This window comes from Panthera pardus, unplaced genomic scaffold (assembly GCF_024362965.1).
Source record: "Panthera pardus isolate Hobbes unplaced genomic scaffold, ASM2436296v1 HiC_scaffold_1, whole genome shotgun sequence".
NCBI classification, from domain to species: domain Eukaryota; kingdom Metazoa; phylum Chordata; class Mammalia; order Carnivora; family Felidae; genus Panthera; species Panthera pardus.
In genome coordinates this window covers 66,004,855-66,018,934 of record NW_026526654.1, presented here as the reverse complement: position 1 = coordinate 66,018,934, position 14,080 = coordinate 66,004,855, and the positions used below count along the sequence as shown (strand labels likewise).

Genomic DNA, 14,080 nt, shown 5'->3' with positions numbered 1-14,080 from the left:
GGGGGGGGGGGGGGGGGTGGGCAGTGAAAATACTCTGGTACTATAATGATGGATACATGTCATTACCCATTTGTCCAAACGTACAGAATATACAACCCTGAGCGAGAACCACAATCTAAACCAGGAACTTCGGGCAATAACGATGTGCTAATGCGCGTTCATGAGCTGGAAGGATGCACCTCCCTGGAGGAGGATGTTGACAAGCAGGGGAGGGGGCTGGGCGTGCATGGGGTGGGGTGGGCAGGGGTATACAGGAACTCTGTGTACCTTCTGTTCACTTCTGCTGTGAACCCAAAAGCGCCGGAAAAAGAAAGAAAAAGAAGCCAGAGCGGCCCACTGATGTTAACTGGCCGGCCTCCCCATGCCTTTATTGCTTCTCTGAGTTGAGGAAGACGATAGCGCTGCTCTTCCGCGAGGGCCACCTGGTGGGGGGAGGCGGGGATGACGAATGGAAGGCAGGAGACGTTGTCTGGCCGGGTGTCACGTGCCCAGGGCTCCTCAGGGCGGGGGGGCCTCAGACCCTGCTGGGCTTCTTGGGGTCCTTGCTCTTGGCCGGCATGAAGGCGTAGAGCTCCTCGATGAGCATCTCCATCCGGGCGGTGACCTCGGTCACCGTGTCGATGACCAGCTTCTGCTGCAGCTTCAGCGTTTTGTTCTCCCACAGGGCCTTTTTCTCCTCCTGGAAGACGCGGTGCTCCTCGCGCAGCGCGTGCAGGGCCCTGTTCTCCTCCCGCAGCAGCCGGTTCTCCTCGCGGAGGACCTGCAGGTTCTGGTTCTCCTCCCGCAGGGCCTGCAGCGCCTGGTGCATCTCCCTCAGCAGCTCCAGGGACTGGCTCCCGTCAGCCAGGCCGGGGCCGGCCTTGCTCTCCTCGTCCCCGGAAGACCCGGACAGGTTGCTGACCATCTGGCGCAGGACGCGGAGGGTCTTGGAGTCGTCCTGGGGGGGCGAGGGCCCCTTGGACTCCTCGAAAGCGGAGGAGAGGCCTGTGCCCTGGTCCGGCAGCAGCCCGGGGCCGTGGAGCTCCTCATGGGCCGACGGGACCGCCGTGCTTTCCTCCCCGGGGCCCGCCTTCTCCTCCGCCGGGCCCCAGTAGGCCTTCCTCTGCTCCAGCCGCTGTCGCAGGGCCCTGTTCTCCTCCCTGAGGAGCTGCAGGCTGCTGTCCTCCTGGAGGTGGTGCATCTGCAAGGCCGCGTCCTTCGCCACCTCCAGGGCCGAGTTGTCCTTGTGCAGCAGCGGCGAGGCGGCCCTGCTCTCCTCCCGGCCCAGCGTGGCCTTGCGCTCCTCCCAGAAGACCTGCAGGATCCTGTTCTCCTTGCGGAGGGTCCTGTTCTCCTCGCGCAGCGCCTTGTTCTCCTCGCGCAGCGCCTTGTTCTCCTCCTGCAGCAGGTACTCCTTGGCCAGCCGCTTGTGGTGCAGCTTGTGGTGGAAAGAGGACGACGGAGAGAAGTACAGTTCTCTGTACAGGCGGCAGTTTTCGTTCACCCAGCGCCCGTCCTGGAAAACGAACATCTCGTCGCTGAGCTGCACTCGCGGAGGGTTGTAATCCAGCTCGAGGTCCGCCTGCGAGGTGGGGCGCTCCATGGGGTCCAAGGGCACGGAGGAGAAGCGATTCAGCGGGTAGGAGTGCTGGCTGGTCACTCTGCGGCTCAGCCTGGGCAGGGCGGCCTGCCTGGCGCAGCGCGGGCTGGGGTACAGGTTGTGGAGCCTCAGGAAAGGCTCGGCTGTGCCCCTCTGCGGGAGAGAGCGGGGAAGCCGAGAGTTAGTGAAGGAGCCGACGAGCCCGAGGCTGCTGGCCAGGTAAGAGGCCGGCTTACCCCCACGAGACACTCCGTCTGATAGTCCGGCCGGGCCACGGCGGACACGTTTGCATTTGGCTTCGCGGAGGCCTGGCAAGGAAATACAGCCGACCCCCTACTTGCAGCCGTTCTGGTCTGGAAAGTGACCGCGAACGGTGAATTCGCGAGTGCCAGACCATCGCCCCAGGGTAGAAACGCAGGGTTCGGTTCCACCCACCTCTAGTCACAGTTTTGTCAACCAACCGAGACATAACCTTGTATTTATGTGGATTACTGTTGAAAGACATCTTATTTAGTATGCACTATTGACTCGTTAACATTGAACTTTCAGCGAACAGCACTGTCACTCATGCCCGAGCAAAGCTTATCTAATCCATGTTCTCTCCATCAGGCACATCACACCTTCTTTCATTAAGGGGCACTAGACAGCCCTTGGGCAACGTGCTACGGGGCCATTTGAACTGTGCAATCATCCTCCACCCCCCAAAAGAGCACGAAAATGTCAAGAATATGGCCCTAAATAAACTGTGAAAAGGACACTATTTTACAGTGTGAGAGCTGAAACAAGAAGGCTCCTTGGGGGCACCTGGGTGGCTCAGTCGGATGAGCCTCCGACTTCGGCTCAGGTCATGATCTCACGGTCTTTGAGTTCCAGCCCTGCGTCAGGCTCTGTGCCCACAGCTCTGAGCCTGGAGCCTGTGTGGGATTCTGTGTCTCCCTCTCTCCCTGACCCTACCCCATTCATGCTCTGTCTCTGTCTCAAAAAAATAAATAAACGTTAAAAAAAAAAAACTTAAAAAAAAAAAAAAAGAAGTTTCCTTAGCTAGAATGTGTGTATCAGGTGACTTTAATTGTTTGTCATTCTGTACATGTCTGTAAATGACCACCAAAGTGCCACAGGTATTGATTTGCTGGTTACAAACTTCAGCGAGTGGGCAAATACACAAATAGAGAATCCATGAATAATGACCGTCACACGTATGTTGCATAGGTGGAAGGGCATTCACTTGAAGTCCACCCGATATTTGGATCCCCAGCCCCACGATTTGATCAGTGACAAGAATATGGCAAGTTCAGTTTCAGTTTCCACGTTTTCAAGTTGGGATAACTACATCTACTGCCTTCCCTCAGAGAGATATTTTTAGGATTAAAAGAGATAACGTATGAAACCATTAACCGTGGGCTCTGGCACACTTCTGTCCCCTTAGTGGAGGAACACATGCTCTTCTCAGTCGCCCCCAGCTGCAGATATGTCCCCACAATTGGCGTGGGCAAAGGGGCACCATGAATCACCCCGACAGACACCCAAATCGTTATGTCCAAAACAGTGGTGCGGTCCACTAGCCGAGCCTTCTCCCTTGTCCCACCGAGGCTCGCCCTCCACTCTTAGCCACCCTGAGTCAATCCTTCCAGCCCTTTAACATCTGCTGACACAGTGTTAGGCTCAAAGCAGAGCCCAGATGGTAATTTTGGAAGAGAGGGGCACCATCACAGACCTATCACTGAGCAGTGAGAGTTCAATATGTGGTAATGAAGACAGCAAGGGACACCAAGGAATTCCCAAGGAGCAATTCATGCTGGTGGCCCATACACCTCAAGACCGTCATATCACAAAGGGGATCAGAGCCACAGAGCTTAAGTCTGATAACTGCACTTCCCAGTGTAGAATAATCGTCTGAGTGTGTCTTAAATGCAGATTTCTGAGCTCCCTACTTGTAAGACTGATGCACTCAGTATGGGATATGGTCCAGGAAGCTCCATGTCTAACCAGCTCCCTCGAGGGATGCCAGCTGCGGGCACTCAGGACAGCTCGGAGCCAGGTAGGACGTGTCATTTGCCCAGGTGGGGGTTACACCAGGGTTAAAGGCCAACGTGCTAAGATTGGGGATCACAAGGATTCTCATCCTGGTTCTGTCACTGATGGGCAGTGTGAAATTGGAGATCACTTGCACCCTCTCTGAGATCCAGATTTTTTACTAGTAAAAAGGACTCAGACTCCCTGACCCCCTAGGCACCTTCCAACATATAAAGTCAGTTAAATGTGCCTGTAAAGTGGAAATAAAAGCACATGCCCTGTTTGGGTCACCACCCCATTGTGAGGACTGAATGAGATAATAATTGCAGACGTGTTTTTGAAACTGCTGAGCACCACAGAAATGTAAGGTGTTATCGAGAAGAGTAGGTTTTGCTAATGGCAGAATTCTGAGGTGTATTCAAAAATGGTGAACAGGTGGAATGTGTCCTGGAGAAGAGGTAACAATTGCAACAATGAATTAAAAAAAAAAAAAAAAAAAATCACGATAGCTACTTCTAAAGACACCCAAAAGCATTTCACCTTAGTACATTGCAATGCTCTCCAAATATCAAGTCCTCATTTCTCAGGCTATTTTCACAATTTTACAGATAGAGAAGATAGAAAACAAGTCAGGTTATCTGCATTATGTCTTCGGGCGTAGAGAGAAATATAATTTGCACGGTGTATAATGTTGGTGGAATTCTTCAAGACCCAAAGAGCTAGATAAATAGAAGGCACAGTTCTATGCCATTAACTTTGCAATAAGCACATGTCATTAACTTTGTAAGGATGTGCTTAATCTTCTAGATAGTGAGGGTGCAGGGACATTCTGCAATCAGAACCTTATTTACTTTAAATAAATCCAGCCTCCGTGGTTTTCGTATTTCCCAATTGGGAAAGCACAGTCGCTCTTGTGGCCGAAGCTGAGACCAGAATGAACTTCACTGTGGGCAGTACGGCCCGTTTCCTTGTCAGTTTAAGGTCCCTTGACCCTAGATTTCTGGGACGATTGGCCACAGTCACTAAGGAATGGATCTTGAGAGGTCCTCTCCAGCCAACGGGGGCCTCCATCACAGCAGGATCCTGTTCCAGAACACATTACTACGGGAATTGTGGTTGTAGTCAACAGTGTATATCCCAGTCTTGAGAAGAAAACAAACACTGAGCCCCAGTTTTGTGTTAGGCCCTGAGCTGAGCATTCTACCCACCGAATTAACTTCACCCTCGCAACACTGACTTAATAAAGTGCTGTCGTAATTGCCATTTTACAGATGGAGGAGTAAACTCAAGACTCTAAGTTAAATGAACGGTGCCGTTTTACCCACTAGGTCACAAATCCAGTCCTGGCTGCCCGAACGTGTATGTGTGAAACACACACATAGGAAATCGCCAAGGATTTATCAAAGCACTTGCAATAGTTACGGGGGTGAAGATCGTTTTCTGTTAACTTCTTTTTTTTTTAATTTTTTTTACCGTTTTTTATTTATTTTTTGAGAGAGAGAGACAGAGCGCGAGCGGGGGAGGGGCAGAGAGAGAGGGAGGGAGTCACAGAATCCAAAGCAGACTCCAGGCTCTGAGCTGTCAGCACAGAGCCCAACGCGGGGCTCAAACCCACAGACCGTGAGTTCATGACCTGAGTCGAAGTCGGTCGCTCAACCGATGGAGCCAGCCAGGCGCCCCTGTTAACTTCTTATTATGGAAAATTTCAAACATATACAAAAAGAGAAGAGCCCGATAAATGTCCACATACCTCTCCCCCCGCCTCACAAGGCCAGGCCACACTCGTTTCATCTGTACGTCCACCCAACTCCACAACCACCCCCACCCCGCCACTGAGTTATTTTAAAGCAAAGTGTAGACATCCTGTTATTTTACCTATAAATACGTGAATGTGCGTCTTTTTAACAAAGCATCAATACCATTATTATCCCTTTAAAATTTAATACTGGGGGCGCCTGGGTGGCCCAGTTGGTTAAGCGTCTGACTCCTGATTTCAGCTTCATGATCTCTCGGTTCATGAGGTCGAGCCCCACATTGGGCTCTGCACCGACAGTGAGGAGGCTTCTTGGGATTCTCTCTCTCTCTCTTTCTCTCTCTGTCCCTCCTCTGTTTGTGCTGTCTCTCACTCTCTCTCAAAAACAAATAGATGTTTCAAATACAATACAATACAATACATTTAACACTAATCACTTAATATCAGCAAATACTGAGTCGGGGTTCAGATTCCCCCAGTTGTCTTTATTTTCTGATCGGTTTCAATCAGAGATACGCGTCTTCATCCAACCGAACGTCCGAAAAGGAATCACTAGCCCGTTATCCTGTTTATCACTGTTCAGAGTATCCATGATGGTTGTTAAATCATCATATTCAGCTGCCTTTATTCTGCCTGGGCTCCCCCAGGGACTTCTGACGGCTCCCTCAGCAGAAATGCACGAAATAAAACCTTAATGTGTAGGTGGCGGATCCCTAGCTGTGAACAGTCTGGATGTTTGGGCCCTTATCCCTGTGCATGCCATCAGGTGCCTCTTACCCTCTGACCTTGGTTTTCACATCTGTACAACGGGGATCAGTGACATCACCTCTTGGTCTAACTTTCCCTGGCCCAATGATGGATCCGTGTTTGTAAATGGGCACCGCCATAGCCTCGGCTGTCCTTTTTACCAACCAACCTTAGCATCTTGTCCCCTCCTTTAAATGGCCAGCACTGGGGCGCCTGGGTGGCTCAGTCAGTTAAGCGGCCGACTTCGGCTCAGGTCATGATCTCACGGTCCGTGAGTTCGAGCCCCGCATCGGGCTCTGTGCTGACAGCTTGGAGCCTGGAGCCTGTTTCAGATTCTGTGTCTCCCTCTCTCTGACCCTCCCCCGTTCATGCTCTGTCTCTCTCTGTCTCAAAAATGAATAAATGTAAAAAAATTAAAAAATAAAAATAAAAAAAATAATAATAAAATAAATGGCCAGCGCTTCCCACGCAGACCCTGTGCCTTCTCTGTTACACGCCCACAGCACCCAATCCAGAAAATGTTGATAGACTAATAGGTCCCCATGACTTCCTTCCCCAGGAAACCAAATCCTCCTCTCATGACTGAGTCCTGTATCTTCCCTCCTATTCCCAGACAGAATCGAGGAGGAGGTCAAGGTCAGCGTTGCCTCATGGCCTGCTGTCTTAGATACAACACAAAAACGTTTAACAACGTTTAACAGTCATGTATTTATTTGAATGGCTATTGGAAGAACATACCTATTTTATCAAACTCACAATCCCATGGATAGTACTAAGATGAGGCTAAAGTACGTCAGCACCTTCCCCTGCAAGTGAGAAGATTTGAGGAAAAATACCAAATATGCAGACATTTCAGAGACGCCAAGAACCCTGATTGAACTTTGAGAAAATGTTAAGACAAAACAAATTCTTTCTTCCCCAATTCCAGTCAGACCTAGCTGGATTTAGTCCGTAAAGAAAGGCTCCCTCTTGGCCTTATGAAAACAAGGTCACCTCGCCCTAAATATATTTCTACCCTGAATGTTCTCGTAACAATTCTTCATCCACATTTATGTTGATTAATCAGCTAACATTAATTGGGCATCTAGTCTCGGACCCCACCCGCCTCCAAGGAACTTCCAGTCAGTTTGAAAATTCAGTGAATAGTACCAACTATCGCTGGGTGCAAATGAGGGAAGTCAAAGAGGAGCATACGTTAATGCAGGCTGTAAGATGTGGGGATCAAGGGACCGGGTATCACAAAACCCAAAAAGAGTCCCGGCTCTACGCCGTCTGGGTGCATGACCTGTACAAAATCGTTTCATTTCTGTGCCGACATTTCCATATCCAGAAAATGTGGGTGCTAACACGATTCAGAGCCACGCTGGGTTTCTACAATGACCAGCTTTAGAGGCTGCCATTCACAACTGTTGTTGCCATGCACAACCTGTACCACCATCCACGGCAACCTCACTGACATCTGACCTGTTTCTCTCAGGGAGTTTGTTGTAGAGTTCAGCAATACAGGGACAATGTGTGACATTTTCTTTGTTTATAGAGAGCGACCGAGATGATGACTGCAAATTCAAAAAGACAAGTTGCTTAGATTTCCTTAGCGGAGGATTTCTAGAACAATGAAAAGGAAATAGCACTTACTGAATGAGTATTATGTGAGGATAGGCTAGTTGATTTCCATATTCATGTGTAATATCTTACAGAGAAGAACTATCATGTTTTATATAAAATCACAGAGCCCGCAAGGGGCAAGAGGCAGGGTTTAAAACAGGATATCTGACTCCAAACCACATACTTACTCTTGCTGTTCACAGGGCCCAGATGTTTTACTTCGCATGTGTTGGTATCATTACTTTGCAGAGCTTCTCTTCTGCCCTGTCCCATTTCCCGCCCCAGAGAGATAAATTACAGTTCTCTGAGGGCAGTGGCCTATCCCCGCCCCCCTTTTTTTTTTGACATGCCTAGACATGGAAACTAAAACAGCACGCTTCCCTTACAGCGGAGGTATAATGAGTCCTTGCGGGTGAACTAATCAACCGAAATGCACTGAAAAGTAAGAAGGTGATCAGATTGAACCCCATGAACCTGTCGTCGCTTTCGGCCTGCCAAAGTGGTGATTTCATTTGTCTTTGTATAGTTAGCGTCTTTGGTGAAGCCCTATCTTCATTTCGATTCATATTTGTAAACTGCACAGCTGTGACCGTGCGATGGCAGTGGGGTTTTCTATAGCAGTGGGGTTTTCCCCTGTGAATTCCGCAAAACCCCAGGTCAATCCGTGTAGCCCTTAAAGGGGGCTGGCCCCTGCATGCAAGCATACTGGTTTTCCTGTCACCATCTTGAACATATAATCCAATGAGGGTAGCGGCCCCGAATTCCCAGTGGCTTTGGGCTCAAAAGTCCCATCTTTGAGTGCTCTTGAGAGAGTCACTTAGCTCCTCTGAATGTCACCTCTAAAATGAACCTAAACGTAACTGCTCTGCCTGCTTCCTGGTGTGAAAGGCCAAGGAAGTGGGAGACAAGCAGTCATAAGGACCAAACAGGTGGCCAGTTCTGCCGGTGAGGCTTGAATGTTCCTGGCCTAAAGCACTATAGCAAATGCCGAATGTATTTCTTTACCAAAGTTTGGGCTTTCCGAGGAGCGAGCGTCTGAGCTAAGCAAACACATGAGGAACAAAACCCCAGGACGACTCAGCCCATGTTTGAAGCCAGCCCCTTCTCAGTAGGTCTCCACAGCCAGGGGTATCACTAGTTGGGTATCATGGACGAAACTGATCTGCGCTTGATGTCCTTGAGGTCTGCCGAGAGGTCTGGGCCTTTCAGAACTCTGAAAGGTTCTTCTAAGTCTGGGAGGTAGAGCCTATGGCAGCATGACTCTAGTCCCCAGAGCAGCCATGACCAACATTTCCCATGAAGGAGAGATTGTCTCTTCCCTAATCTATGGGAAATGTCCTCCGGTATGGATACAGACCCAGAAGGGGAAAGAGGAGAAGTGTGGCTTCTCCTTGAAAGGATGGATGCGGGAAGGGGAATACAGTTGGCCGTGGGGCTCATCAGACCTTTCCATCACCTCGTGAGGAAGACAACCGAGAGACTCTGCCCTCAGGAGCACCATGCTCCCAGTTGAGACCTAAGACGCCTTAGTGCCAGGGGTCCAGAAAGGGTCCTGGGCACAGACATCTCTCTCACAGAGCCTGAATCCCACCTGCGAATGGAAATCCCTCCGTAGCATCAGACCTGGCCCTCTCCCCGGCATCTCCTTTTTATTTAATTTTTTTCAGTGTTTATTTATTTTTGAGAGAGAGAAAGAGTGGGGAAGGGGCAGAGCACGAGGGAGACACGGAATCCGAAGCAGGCTCCAGGCTCTGAGCTGTCAGCACAGAGCCCAGTGCAAGGCTCGAACCCACAAACCATGAGATCATGACCTGAGCCGAAGCTGGACACTTAAACTGCTGAGCTGCCCAGGCAACCCCAGCATCTCCTTTTTCAATGCAAGTGGTCTTGCAAGGAAAATGCTTGAAATCACCAACCACTGAGTGCCTTTGTCAGATCACTGGCCTCCAGCAAATGGAGAACATGGAGGAAGAATGGCCAATAGGAAGGTGGGGGGCGGGGGCAGGGGAGGGCAGGGAACAAAGGGGGAGATCCATGGAGTTTCTAAGGACCAGGACTCTCTGAGTGGGACTTTCCAGGGTGTAGTGTTTGAGGTTGGTGGCCTTCCATCTAAAGCGTTTGGGGAGGACTAGACAGTACCTAGGCAGGTGTAGCTGACGTACTCTAGAGTGCTCTCTGCTCCTGGAAAACTACGGCTACCACAGACCAGAAGAGGCGTTCAAATGCCCCAGCAGACTCAAAACCTATTGACCAGGTTTTTTTAAACACCTACTTTCCCAGCATTATTGAGGGTTACAGCAAAGAACATTGGCCATCTGAGGTATTTTTCAGGTACGTGAAGCTGAGATCCCTAGGATGCCGAAAGGAAGAGCTGGGTATGCTGCTAATTTTCAGATGAAGGGACAAGGGCCGAGTGTCATCATACTGTGAAATTAACTCAGCTGCCTAGTACCCCGATACGGCCGACGTTGGTTTTAATAAATGCTAACAGGTAAGAGGATGATTCCCAGGCCCATGTGATCGATTTTGAGAGAATTATACAGTTGACAGCAATAAGGAAAAGATGCCATCATAGGTGGTCAAATAAATGTCAGCAAATTGTTTAACATGCAATCTCCTGAGATCTTCCTCCTAAAAGTTACTCAAATGGGGAGAGACGTGGGTATGGTGGGCAGATTCCATAGCTCCCTGTTCTTGAAGAACAAGCCCTAACAAAGGAGAATGGGAACAGGAGGCTTGCACAGGGCACTGGAGGGTGCTGTTGGAGCTCGATCTGGTCTGGTGTAGACCCTTCATTAATGATCCATCCATAAACAATGCCTTCACAAGACGCACTGCTAGCACTCATTGGGGAAATAAGGGAGCCCGCGAGAATGGAATCGTTATGTGCAAAGGGAACCAGGTCAGCTGGCTCGGGCAGGAAATAGCATTGATGGCTGGCAAGTTAATGCGCTGTTGGGAAATAGATCAGAAAACACAAATATTTAATGTGAGAAGAAAAACTGGAAGTCAATAAGACCTGAAAAGACCTGAGGGTGAGAACAAATAGTGAACCACCGGCACTTGCCGGGTAATTGAGAAGCCCAAATGCCCAACACGATTGGGAGGCCAGAGGCACTTTCTGGAGACACAGAGCTGCTGTCGCAATTCCCTTCTAAACAAGATGGACCGGATCCCAGAATAAAGCAGCGTGTGGCAGACACACTCAGGGAGCTAAGGACAAGCAGTTGGGATGCAGAGAGAGGAGGCGCTATTTCCTAAGAGCGAGAGAAGAAACAGGGAGCTGAGAAGCGGCCTGGCCCAGCCTGGTGGCACATGCCTGGTGTGTGACGGAGTGAGAGTGGGCACTGACCTGGGCTCAAAGCCCCTAACTCTAGCTCTGCCATTACTAAAGGGGCGGCTGCCGTTCCTGGCTCCCATGCCTGTACAATGTGTACCTCACACTCGCACGGCCTAGTGCCTGCCACATGATCGAATCAGCGCTCGGTCGATATGGCCCCAGAACAAGCTTGAGCCTCCTTAAGCCACCCCCCCCCCCAGTTTTATTCCCCTTCTCTGCTCCTTCATGCTGGCCTGTTTCTGGGAGCTAAGCAGGAAGAGTTACGTCAGGTGTAGATTCAAGACTTTTTGCAACCTCTCCATCACATGATCCCGATTTCAGATCCTATTCCTGCCCCCACCCCCAGGTTGGCACCCTCTTCCCGTCCCTTAGTGATGCAGAGAGTGATTTACGTGGGCTGTGAACAAACCAAAGGAGCAAACCCACCCTCGGGGGGAGCAGTGGTCAGCAGAACTACATGGCATTTCAGTGATTAGAATCAGACCTAAAACAAGTTCCTAAGAGCCGTAGGAACCCTACGGGGAAACCATGCTGTCTGATGACCAGGACGAAGTTTTGTATTCTAAGCTTCATGAGCTGAAACTGATGAAGTGGCTGCCCATTACAAAAGTATAAGGACAGACTCCTGGGTGGCTCAGTCGGTTAAGCGACTCAGGTCATGATCTCACAGTTCATGAGTTCGAGCCCCGCGTCAGGCTCTATGCTGACAGCTCAGAGCCTGGACTCTGCTTTGGATTCTGTGTCTCCCTCTCTCTCTGCCTCTCCCCCGCTCATTCTCTCTCTCTCAAAAATAAACATTTTAAAAATTTTTTAAAAACTAAAGTTATAAGGATAACTTGAAAACAAATAGCTGGGATGTTTTTGTGTCCTGTTTCTCCCTCCTGCTGAACATACTTGCCTAGATTGTTACCTATTGAAAGAATGCTGAAGGTTTTCTTTCTAATCCTATTCTTCTGAAAATCCTTGAGATGGCTTTATTTTTTTTTTACGTTTTTATTTACTTTTGAGACAGAGAGAGACAGAGCGTGAGCAGGGGAAGGGCAGAGAGAGAGGGAGACACAGAATCCGAAGCAGGCTCCAGGCTCTGACCTGTCAGCACAGAGCCTGACACGGGGCTCAAACTCACAGACTGTGAGATCACGGCCTGAGCTGAAGTCGGACGCTTAACCAACTGAGCCACCCAGGTGCCCCGAGACGGCTTTAGAAAAGGTATGTATAATTTTACTATATATAATTATATAGTTTATATTATATATGTAATTCTACATTAAATATGTTATATGTATATATACATATTAGCTATGTATTTATATCTATACATATCTATATAGATATCTATATATAGTATATATATCTAAATAGATATATCTATAGCTATCTATAGATATCTATATCTATCTATCTATCTATCCATATCTATCTATTTAGATAGATATACCTATCTATGTATCTGGATAGATATAGATAGATAGATAGACAGACAGATAGATAGATAATGATGCCCACTGATGATCGATCCTGTCCCTACACATCCCCGTATGTAGCTTTCAGGTAGTTACCTCTGCACTGGATTCCTCTACCCTACATTTCAGCCCCTCTGGTTGCACCGCCATCATCTTCCAACAGGCCCTCAGGTGACTCTGAAGAAGCAAGGCTGCCTCCTTTGTGACATAGCAGCAGTGGAAACAATCCAGTCAGGAGAACCCCGCCAAGGAAATGGCTGCTTAGCAGGAGGAGACCTCAGCCTCTCCAGCCTGCCAACACTTCATCCATTCATTGGCCTCCGTCCTGAGTCCCCCTTCCACTCTACCTTTGGTATGCGGCAGGCCCCGATTCTCTTGGCATCTCCAAAGCACCATGTACCTTTTGGCCCGCGTCCTAGCTTTTCCGCTTAACGGATTCGGTCGCGTGAATTTGGTTCCAGGTCCCAGTGCTCGTTCTCCCCCACCCCACCCGACCCCAGAATTCCAGGGTGGTTGTGCAACAGCAGGCCCCAAAAGATCTAAGTCTGAGAAGAAGGGCTTATTCCAGAGTGTCATGGAAACTTTAAGTGTTATGATGACTGGAAGGTCTTACCAGGTCGCCAAACCCGCCTTCCTCATTTGAGGGATGACAAGCCCAAGACCCAGAGTGGCTAAGCAACCGCCCCCGCCCTCCCCACCGCCACTGCCCGGCACACGGCTGGTTGGCAACTTGAATCTGAGGCCTTGACTATGCTGCTTATCCTACATATCTTGCCAAAGTTGGGAAAGGGGTGAGTTGTTCTGGCTACAACTAAGTTACACCCTTCTGTGAATATCCCTACCTGAGGGAGAACCACGTTGATGGGAATTTCTAGGCTTTCAGACCTGGTATCTCTTTTTCTTGTAAAATTTGGCCTTGAGTGCGGTGGAAAAGAGAAAATAAGAAGATTTCTGCTTCCTAGCCTGTCCTCTGAGCCTCAGTTGCTCACCTGAAAAACAAGAGACTTCCTACTCACTTAGCCCCTCTCGTCACTTATGTACATTATGAAAATCTGAGTCTGAAAGCCTATGAACATGGTATCTGATAAGATGTGATTTTAAGAAATTAAGACACATTGGGGTCAAGGGCCGCCAAAAAGTCCTAGGAGCAGAGATGCCCAAACCTATTACCTTTGCAAAGATTATTACTTCTACCTCAAGTAAAAAGCCATACCAGTGTTAGGTGCCAGGTATAGGTCCTGTGCAGGAGTTGGTCACCAAAGCACTCAGAACATTCCAGAGGTGACATCACAAAACAATATGGTGTTTTTCAGGGCTCATGGTCTCTCTGAGTATCACGGGTGGGAATGAGGCATCTAACAGTCAGAAGGAGCTCACCCTGGTTGTGTCCAGCTTACTGATCAAGGTGAATGTGACACACAATAATCCAAACACCAGCCCCCTGTTTGGTCATCCTATTCACCTCCCCACTGCCCAGATGGGCCGCGAGCCCTATCCTCTCTCTAAAGGTAGCATCTTCTACTTGGAGTTGTATCACTCAAGAAGGAAGACAGCAAAACTGAACTCATTCCAGACCAAAG

The 14,080-nt window shown here is 49.3% G+C and overlaps 1 protein-coding gene across 2 annotated transcripts; it reads right to left on the bottom strand.

The window, feature by feature from the left end:
- Window positions 1–337: 337 nt before the first annotated feature.
- On the bottom strand, window positions 338–13,867 carry CBY2 (chibby family member 2). Of its 2 annotated transcripts, XM_019447527.2 has the most exons (3): window positions 13,715–13,867; window positions 13,343–13,424; window positions 338–1,732 (listed from the first exon to the last, which is right to left on the bottom strand). In XM_019447527.2, exons 1-3 carry the CDS (start codon window positions 13,786–13,788, stop codon window positions 515–517), a joined length of 1,374 nt encoding a protein of 457 aa, XP_019303072.2. In that variant the 5' UTR covers window positions 13,789–13,867; the 3' UTR covers window positions 338–514. The 2 variants fall into 2 exon arrangements, with proteins under 2 accessions (XP_019303072.2, XP_019303069.2); XM_019447524.2 differs by lacking the exons at window positions 13,343–13,424; window positions 13,715–13,867 and adding an exon at window positions 12,597–12,688.
- Between the last annotated feature and the right edge of the window lie 213 nt (window positions 13,868–14,080).

Bases quoted from the DNA above. Each gene is read 5' to 3' on its own strand.
- CBY2 (XM_019447527.2), bottom strand. From the start codon at position 13,788: ATGTCACCTCTGGAATGTTCTGAGTGCTTTGGTGACCAACTCCTGCAC. The intron at 13,425-13,714 runs GGTATGGCTTTT...CTCTTTTCCACC, and splicing joins TATACCTGGCACCTAACACT to GCACTCAAGGCCAAATTTTA. The intron at 1,733-13,342 runs GTAGGGATATTC...TCTCTCCCGCAG, and splicing joins TCAACGTGGTTCTCCCTCAG to AGGGGCACAGCCGAGCCTTT.